A 9,858-nucleotide genomic window follows, 5' to 3' on the forward strand; every position below is an offset into this window, starting at 1 on the left:
AGAAAAATAATGACCCAGGAAAGAATCCTTTAGGAGGAAAAAAAAAAAAAAAAAAAAGACAAAAAATAACGAGGAGACGACTGGGGCTGCTGCCTGACCAATGGCGACGTGGCCAAGAGCCCTTCCCTAAGAGCATCTCCAAACTAACCCACGGTGAGACCAGAAAGCAGCCTTCTCATCTTGCGGAGTAACAAACACACCAAAGCCCTAATGATCTTCACAAATACAAATCAATCACTCTATTTTAAAAAAGCACACACACATTCCCCCCTCCCCCCCAATTCTCTTGGTGACAGGGCATTCACAAGACATATGTGTTCTTCACCAGCTGCTCCTTGTCGTCCCCAGAGCTCCAGACGGTGCGCAGGGCACGCTCCTGGTTCCTCCGTGCCAGCCGGATCAGGCAGACCACAGAGGCTCCCAGGAAGAGGATCAGGACCATCACGAACAGCCCCGTCAGGACCACCACTGGGGACGAGAGAGAGGCCTCAGGACTGGCGAGACAAGGAGGGACACAGCCAGAGCCGGGCAGGACAGCAGCTCATCCAGGACACAGGGAATCTAAGTGGGCTCAGGGCGAGGACCAACGCCCCCTCCCAACCCAGGCTGCTGGAGAACCGCAGCTGGTGAGAACTCTGACACGGCCTGCCAGGGAAGTCGCCAAGGAGATTCCCCGAAAAAAGGAAATCCCATGCTATGTGCGCATCCAGAGTGGACGTTTGTGTTCCTTCTTTGTGAACTAAAAACCCACTTCGACTCCGCACTCCCCTGCCACCTCTCGGGACAACCTGTATCGGAGCCCCAGGCCTACAGATGCACAGGTGTAAAATATACTGACCTTTGATGTGCGTAAACATCAAACCCCAAAGGCTGTGTGTTCCCACGCCCCTCTGACCAGCAACAGAGAGGGATGTGACCCTGCAGGTGGCCGAGGTGGCTGAGAGCCACCTGTGGAATGAAGTCGGGGTGGAGGCCAGGGTGGATTAGGCACAGTGTTGGGAGGGGACCCTTTGCTCCCAACTGCCAGGCAAGTTCAAGTTGCCCCATTGCAGTCCCACTGGTCAGTTAAGATGCTTTTTCTCCGGTGGGGCTCCATCTAAGGAATGTGACCTCCCGTGGCAGCCACCTGGCCCCCTCCCCGACTTGGCTGTGGAACTTTAGAGCCGGCCCTTTTGGGGCGATCCCCTCTCTCCAGTTCTACCCACTAACGCTCCAGACCTGGCTGCTTTCCAACCCCACACCGGCCGAACCAGGTCCTAGCTCTAGACTGGAGCGGACTGGCAGGCCAGGTCTTGGCTCCTTAACAGGGAAACACGTCGAGAAGGAGGCCAAACCAGTGTGGCAGGTCCTTTGTACCAACATCACCATCCGTGCTCAGCTCAGAAACCAAAATAAGAGGACACCCCGCCTCCTGGGCAGGCCTGACTGCCTGGGGAAAACAGAGGCCCGTGGCCCATGACCAACTCTTTGTACCCCACAGCAGCCAAGTTCCCTCCACACCTCGGGCCAGCCTCAGGCCTGTGTTCGGCAGTCCCCACACGCCTAAAAGTTAGTCTTTGTCCCCTAGTCACCCAGCCGGCCAGGCGGAGCCTGTCCTGTGAACTACTGACTCACTGCAGCCATCTGTGTATACACTGCACAGTGGGACAAACAGCCGCCACATGTTCCAAGCTGCCTTGCCATTCTCCTGTAGAAACAACTTTCTACCAAAAAGATGTTTACAGGGAAGGACAATCTGTCCAAGCAAAACCACAGCTGGGCAGAGCTGAGCTCACTCAAGGAAGGAAGGGGGCAGGCAGATGGCAGGAGGAGGGCAAGGGGCCGTTTACCTTTGGTGCCAGGGGGCAGGACAGGATAGATCTGCTTGCCTGGAAGAGAACACACAGCCCAGAGAGGTCAGCTCACAGTCCTGCCCCAGCCCCATAGAGCTGCCACCAACCCAGGATCCCCCTCAGCCTCAGGGTCTTCATAGGGGGGGCTCCCTCTGAGGGACTTCTTGTAGCTCTTCTGGGGGCTCTGAGGTCTTTGCCACCCCAGTGGGGTCCAAAGGACAAGCATTCCCAAGGCCCTCCTTTTAGGGATGGGAAATGGACTGGAGTCCTCAAGGGGAGGGCTCGTCCGCCACCACTGTTCCCTGGATTCAGGAGGCAGGCACACTCACCAAAGCAGCGGTGCATGCACGCCTCCTCGGAGAGATAGCTGTTCTTGTTGCCCTGGCACCCTCCGTAGATAAAGTTATCGCAGGCGTTCTTCTCAGCATCAAAGTACCAGCGTGGGAAGGCTGCGCGGCAAGGCCCCGCGACCGCCTTGGCAGTGCAGTACTCTGGAGCGAGACAGCCCAAGGAACACAAGTGAGCAGGGCCCTGGAGAAGCGGAGTCGAGCTAGAATGCTCCTGAGTAGGCACACAGCTTCAGTCAACGAAGAAACATCTCTCTGGTAAAGAAACTTGTAAGTAAATTACAGACAAGTCCAGCCTGGCCGATCTGACAACTCGGCTCTACCTTTTTTTTTTGAGACAGAGTCTCGCTCTGTTGCCCGGGCTAGAGTGCAGTGGTGTCATCATAGCTCACAGCAACCTCAAACTCCTGGGCTCAAGCGATCCTCCTGCCTCAGCCTCCCTAGTAGCTGGGACTGTAGGCGTGTACCACCACACCCAGCTAATTTTTCTTTCTCTTTAGTTGTCTGGCTAATTTCTATTTTTAGTAGAGATGGGGTCTCGCTCTTGCTCAGGCAGGTTTCGAACTCCTGACCTCAAGCGATCCTCCTGCCTCGGCCTCCCAGAGTGCTAGGATTACAGGTGTCAGCCACTGTGCCCGGCCCACATTTCCAAATATCTTCTCTAGAGCCTAGACTGTGTTTGAGAGGCTGAGGCAGGAGGATCACCTGAGCCCAGGAGTCTGAGGTTGCAGTGAGCTATGATGACGCCACTGCACTCTAGCCCGGAAGAGGAAGACCTTGTCTCAAAAAAATAAAATAAAATTTAAAATAACTATAATAATAATAATAAAAGATTGTGTTAATCTGGCAGTTCCCCTATGCCAGGTACTGTTCCAGGCAATGTACATGTATTGACTCAGTCTCTATGAAATGCATCCGGGGACCCTCATTTTAGGCATGGCAGCTCTGAGAGCTACAGTCACTTGTCCACAGCCACACAGCTGCTGAGAGGTACAGTGGTAAATTCCAGAACCATGCACTATGCTGCCCCCTAAAGCAAAACTTCTCCGCTGGCACACCCCGCTCCCTGCAGGTTGGGGGCAGCCATGCGAGGCTGAGTCTAACCCCCCAGTGCCACCCCCTGGGAAGGTAAGAGTCCTGCTCCACAATTTCCTTAATGGAAATCCACGAGCGCCTCTCAGTCCTCAACTAAGAAAACCCGTTTTGCCCCACATTAAAATTATTTTTTAGTTATACCTTCATAGTTGAAAATATCGCTGGAGAGATCATCAGAATCCTGTCCTCTGGGAACTGAAACACAAACATCTGTGTCAGGGAGGCTGGGACAGACACAGGACATGTGGCCTAGCTGGGGCTGACTCTACAGGGCCCACGGAGGGGTGTGGACACACCAGCACCTTTGAGGAAACGTGTGGAGCCCCTTCCGTGGGCAGCGGCAGCTTTGCTGTCACCCCTCCCCTGCGCTGATGGGCTCTAAAGCACACACTGAACCAACGCTGGTCAGCGAGGCCCTGTTGGCTCCTTAGGTTACCATGGAAACTAATCCCCACCAGTTACTGGTGTGATGAGGAAGACGGTCTTGCTCATACTTTCTGATACAGCAGGGAGGCCCCGCACCTCCTGGGGAAATTTTCTTCTTAAACAGGATGGAAACCAGAGTTATCGCTCTGGATGCCTCGGAGAGGCCGGCAGGAGATCAACAGTGACCCAGGCAGAGCAATGCCAGGAAAGTCGCAGGATTCCCGGCCTAGGAAACCTGGAAAGCGACTCTAGCCTAACTCTCCAGCATTCCACCAGTCACTGAACTAAAACCCTGACTCTCACGTGGCACTGGTGCCAGAGTCAGAGGTCCAGAGCAGACTACAACCAACGCCTTTGTTGCAGGGGGAGTGCTGTCCTCCATCGGGGGTGGGGTTTGTGTCCCTCCCTCCACAGAGGGTCTCGCTTGCGCAGCTGAGCCCACTGCCTGGGGACTGGCTGCTGTGAAAGCAGGGCTGGGCCCCTAAGGGCACGTGTGCTACCGGGCAGCGCATCGGGACCACTCGCCCCGGGCTCCCGACAGAGTCCTTAGCATAAATGGGGAAGAGGGCAGCTGCTGCCAGCACCACAAAGCAAGCTCACAAAGCTGGAGACCAAGTTCTGCCGTGGAATGGAGAGGCGGGGGTGGCAGAGGACAGAGGACTTTTAGCTCAGGGAGGGAGACAGCAACAGGAACAAGGAGCAAAGGAGGCAGAACAGAGAAGCGGGGTGGGGGAGGGGAGACAGCACAGCAGGTAGAGGCCCGGAGCCTCGTGAGCAGTGGCCACCTCGATCCCCTGTCCTCCAGGAGGAGGCTGGGGCCAGCCAGGAAGCACTGCAGAATCCCAGCCTTTGTGTCAGCTGGACATGTGAGCTCTGCCACGTAAGCATACTGGGGCCAGAGCAGGCAGCCCGGGCCAGCTCTGAGTAAACAGAACCAGGAGGTGGGAACCCTTACGATTCCCAAATTACAAGTGTCCTTTCACTTGTAACCCATCTGGGTGGCCCTCGCTTCATCCTGGTCTTTTTAAGAACCTACCACTCGGGACAGAGGAATCTGCTCCATTCCTGCTGGCGGCCAAGTCATCAATGGAATTCTCTGCAAGGGGACAGATAAACACGGCAGTGAGAAAGTGCACCTCCAAGACTGGCCGGTGGGAAAACACTGAGCTGTATCTGAGCCGGTCAGTCTGTCCTGTGTGCCTCTCACGGCAACTCCCATTTCTCTTTTAAGTGGGACCTTCAATGTGCACGACAAACCACGAGCCCGCCACAACTTGGAAATAAGGAACCAAGACTGCCCTCTGAGGATTAAACTTTAAGATGAACTTGCAGAGAATCAGAGCAAAGACAAGCGAGCGACTACAGAAAGGCAGAATGGCTTCCAGGGCCAAATCATCTGTCTAATCGCATCAACTCACCTCAACAATTAGAAAGTTAAGAGGGTACACAACAGTGTAAATGTACTCAGCACCACTCAACTGTACACTTAAAAATGGTACAAACGAGAAACGTTGTGCTACGTGTATTTCCCACACATGCAAGTTAGGAGGTGGGTGGAGAGGCCAGCTGATCTAGGAGGGAGGGAACCCCAGCTGCCCTGCTGCCATTAACAGTCACCTCGCAAACCAGCTCCCCTCGTTCCCCCTTCTTCACCCAGCAATCTTCCGGCAATTTGGCCGGGAGGTTTGCCTCCGTGGACTAAAGGCGCAGGCACAAAGACACGTCTATTCCCCGGGGTGGTTCTGGTTCTCATTATAAATTAATAAACCGGTCTTCTCATTCTCATCTGGCTCCCAGCAGAGCCCACCTGCCTGCAAGAGAACGTGCTGGCAAAGGACTCCAGGCGCTCATTGCTCTGGCAGGTTTTAGCTCTTTGCAGATCAGGCGAGAGCACCAGGCGAGAGCACCTCAGGAGACGCACACTGGATTCACGATCAGATGCCAACGATGAGCTTTCTGGGCCATGAGATGGGGGCCGGACTCTGGACCACCTCCAGGGAGACAGCTTACCTGCCTTCCCCCAGCAAAACACGAGAACCCACGTCCCGCTGTAGCGACAGCCTATCTCAGTGCCTGCTGTCTAAGAGTTCTCAACGCCAGCTCTCTTCCCGAGGAGACGAGCAGTAACCAACACAGGCAGGCACATCTGCTACGGTCACCTCTTGACTGGGACGGCACAGAAAAGCTAGCGAAAAATATTCCCCCCATGATTTCACACCAAATCACTGCTGGACAGAAAAACACAAATACAATAAATGGTATTTTCCTTAGGCACCGTCTGGTGAGGTTGCCAGTTACCTCTAAAAGGTGAGGGACGGCCTGCATGATCCAGAAACAATACCCAGGCCCCTGGCTCTCTAATCGCTTGCCGAGTATCTGCTGGGCACCAGGCACAGAGACATAGATAAAATTCTCCTCGCGGCACTCCGTCACTGCCAGGCTGGTGTGCTCCTGCGCCATGTTTTAAACCTGAGGTCACGGCCAAGGCCACTGTTGTTTTTGTCTCTTTACACACAACTTTCATAAGCTTATCTCATCTCTGAACGCACAGCTGGAAGCCAAGAGGGTTGGGAGTGGTGGGCGCCAGCACATCAACCCCACACAGAACCGTCATTTCCAGTTAGAGTGTCAACCCCAAGTCGTCCAGAAAAGATGTATGGAGTCATGTGCTGATATTGGGGAGAGTGCCACCGAAAATCTTTAAAACCTCCGGTCTCTGCAACACTCGGGGGGCATCAGCCCTGAGGACAACGTGTCGCTGCCATCAGCTCTCAGGGAGTCCTTCATAGCTCGGCTCGGAGCCAGGGCATGCTGCTGGGGGCTGTAGGTTTTTATTTAAACTGTGAGGCTCTCAGGGTCAATGTTACCTTGATTCCACAGAACCCCTCGCAGGTGAAGGCCAATAAGGACGGATTCTAGCACCTATGGTTGTTTTAACTTGACCTGTAACGTAGCTGGGGTGAGCTATTCAAGACATTTGTCCCAGAAGTAAAAATAACCCAAATGCCTGCGGCCAGCCTTGTTTGAGTGGACCGAGAGGCCCCAGCGCCAGAAGGGAAGGCCACTTCCTCCTCTGCCCGGTCTGGTGTGGAACCTGCACTCAGAAGTGGGAGAAGGGAAGTGGGCAGAGGCCAGGTCACGCTGCCCCCCAGCTCGCCTTTCTGGGAGGAAGAGGAGGAAGGTACCACCGCGCAAGCACTGGATGGCCCTGGGACCTTCGCACTGCGCCTGACTCTTCCACTTTTTAAAACGTCCCCCAGATCCCGCTGTGAAGAACTAGCAAAGAGCAAAAGGCATCCACACCCCAATTAATAGATTTCCCCTAAACAGCAAAATTTCCTCACTACCACCGCCTTACCTGTGACACCAGCACATTTCTTGAGACACTCCTCTTTGCTCTGGTAATTGTTGGCATTTCCTCTGCAGCCTCCATACACAAACTGCTGGCAGGATCCATCAGTGACATTGTACCACCACCTGGGCATGGAGGCCCGGCATCTCCCCACCGCCTTTGAAACCAGGCAAAAGTCTGAAACACAAAGCAGAAGGCTGTTAGCTTGTTAGGGCAATCCTGCAACAAAGGACACGACAAACACATACCTGTAGGAGGTGGCCAACAACGTTCTAGACCCCCAAGAGCAGAGCCAGAGCCTAAGCTGCCAGCCCAGTTCCTCAGTGAGCTGTCTGCAAAGCCTGGGGTGCCAACAGGACTACTTAGCGCTTCCTTCCTTGTATCGGAAAGAAACACATCATCTAACAGCAAAGATACCAGCCGCCCACTGAAGCGTATTTCAGTTGCGTGATTCTGTCCCTGCCCCCATTATCAGAGACTCGCACATCCAGTATAGAAACGTGACTTTTAAAGGCAAAAAAATAGCCTGGCACGGTGGCTCACATGTAATCCTAGCACTCTGGGAGACCGAGGCAAGAGGATTTTTTGAGCTCAGGAGTTTGAGATCAGCCTGAGCAACAGCAAGATATTGTCTTTACTAAAAATAGAAAAATTAGCTGGGCATCCTGGCGCAGGCCTGTAGTCCCAGCTACTCAGGAGGCTGAGGCAGGAGGATCACCTGAGCCCAGCAGTCTGAGGTTGCAGTGAGCTATGATGACACCACTGCACTCTACCCCAGGTAACAGAGCAAGGCTCCGTATCGGGGGGGAAAAAAAAAAAGGCAAAAATTCCAGACTCTAGGAGCTCTCTGGATGCCACCCCGTGCTACAGGCTAAGGGAGCTTAGCGCTGAAAGGTCAGGGCTGGAGACTGAGGCTGGGAAGGAGGTTCCCTATCAGTGCCCTCTGCAACCCTCACGTGCACCTTCCTGTCCACTATCCGCCAGGGCAGGCCAAGGGCACTCAAATTGCCACAAGAACCTCAGAAAGAAGTTCTAACTCTAGTTCCCCCACCCCATCCCCCAGCTTCACACACAACTCAGGTCACGCCCCTGCTCCAGCGCTTGTCACAGCTCCCATCTGAGCACACCAAGACGGCCCTGGGTTTTAGGGCGCCCCAAAATCGGGTCCCGCTCCAGTAAAGGGGAAATGAAACAATGTTATAAAATTTCGGCCCGATACATTTGCTTGCAAAAAGCTAGAGGTTTTTGCTTTCTCTAAAAAAGCAAAGTGCTTTTATACACAAGTGCTAGAAGTATCACCCGCATCTAAAGGAGCCTTTCTCCTTGAAAAGGGAATAACCACGTGATTCCATGTCTGCTCCTGACCCACCGTGTCACCTCCCATCCCCGCCTGCTCAGCACAAGGGCCTGGCACAGGGTGCTCAATAAACACGTCTCAAATAAAAGCATCCCAGAGCCCAGCGCTTGCTTGGATGTTGTCATTTACTCCTCTCCAGCTGTTTTCCTGTTAAGGTTACTTCACCACCTGAGGATAATCTTCAAAAGCACAGAGTGCAGGATTTCTGCTTCTATTGTGTCTCCCAAAGTATGTCACAGCGACGGACATGAAGCCAGATGTTCCACAAAACACCAATCTATGGACAAAAAAGGTTGCTACTGTGCAAAACACACACACACACACACACACACACACACACACACACACACGAGGAACTCCCCCACACACCAATAAATCACAGGTAACTAGGACAGCAGAAAAAGCACATTCTGATGCAAGAAATTCTCTATCATTTGAAAGCAACCACCAATTAAATCACCAGTTAAAAAGCACCTTATCTGGACATTTCAGATGAATGAAATCATACGACATGTCCATAAAAGGCAAATCAATAGAGGCAAGAATTAGATCCGCAGTTGCCTGGCGCTGGGGGTGGGAATGGGGAGTGACTGCAAATGGCTACAGGGATCTTTAGGGGATGATGAAAATGTTCTAAAATTGGATTGTGCTGGTAGCTGCACAGCTCTGGAAAATGCACCAAAAAAATCCTTGGAGCATATACTTAAAACGAGTGATTTTATGGTATGTAGACCCTTTTTTTTTTTTTAATAAGTAATGGGCACCTTTTGTCCAGCACACACCAAACAGAACCAGCTGGGTGTACACCTGGAGCAGGTATTTTTAACAATATGCCAAAGGTCATAACACACACACACAATCAAGGCCCAGGGAAAACAGCAGAGTTCTCTGCGGGGTGACTCTGCCCAACCCACAGGCCGTCAAATGCCAGAGGCAGCACTGTCACCAACAAGACAATATTCAGAGGACCCACACAGGATCCAGTTATGATCCAAAACTGAAAACCTCACCAAGGTGGGGAGCACCCAATTGCTACGGAGATGTCAACAGCCTATCGGATGCCCCAGCACACTGACAGCCCTGGGGGTCACCCTGACTGCCTTGTGTCCTTGCTTCCTAAGCAGTTTCAGGTACAGCCTTTTTTAAAAAAAAGCTTGAGGGAGGAATTGTAAACCTTAAGTGGGTGAATTGTATGGTATGTGGATTATATCTCAATTAAAACAAAGAACAAAAGCCTGTGGGAAAGCCCCACAAAACTCAAGGCAGCCTGGCAGGGAGCACCAGACACCGTGCCAGGGAAGGAAGCAGGTGACCGCAGCATAATGGCAGGCATTGGTGGCTTTTCGTAAGCAGGCTGCCAGGTGCATGCTATGTGGCAGGTATGGAAGCCTGAGAGCGTGGAAAGCAGGAGAGGAAAACCGCCTGTCGAGGACAGTCACCTCGGTGAAT

At 53.0% G+C, this 9,858-nt stretch overlaps 1 protein-coding gene across 1 annotated transcript in view; it reads right to left on the reverse strand.

Annotated features, from left to right (window-relative positions):
• Positions 1 to 230: 230 nt before the first annotated feature.
• SPINT2 (serine peptidase inhibitor, Kunitz type, 2) overlaps positions 231 to 9,858 on the reverse strand; it is a 23,215-nt gene continuing 13,587 nt past the window's right edge. Inside the window, exons 2-7 of the mRNA XM_012657130.1 lie at positions 7,059 to 7,229; positions 4,737 to 4,796; positions 3,416 to 3,469; positions 2,162 to 2,323; positions 1,830 to 1,868; positions 231 to 468 (exon numbers count right to left, since the gene is read on the reverse strand). Of these exons, the coding sequence (XP_012512584.1) occupies positions 302 to 468; positions 1,830 to 1,868; positions 2,162 to 2,323; positions 3,416 to 3,469; positions 4,737 to 4,796; positions 7,059 to 7,229 (653 nt within the window). The 3' untranslated portion in view covers positions 231 to 301. The remainder of the gene's footprint in view (positions 469 to 1,829; positions 1,869 to 2,161; positions 2,324 to 3,415; positions 3,470 to 4,736; positions 4,797 to 7,058; positions 7,230 to 9,858) is intronic.

Source organism: Propithecus coquereli, unplaced genomic scaffold (assembly GCF_000956105.1).
Source record: "Propithecus coquereli isolate 6110/MARCELLA unplaced genomic scaffold, Pcoq_1.0 Scaffold53, whole genome shotgun sequence".
Classification (NCBI taxonomy): domain Eukaryota; kingdom Metazoa; phylum Chordata; class Mammalia; order Primates; family Indriidae; genus Propithecus; species Propithecus coquereli.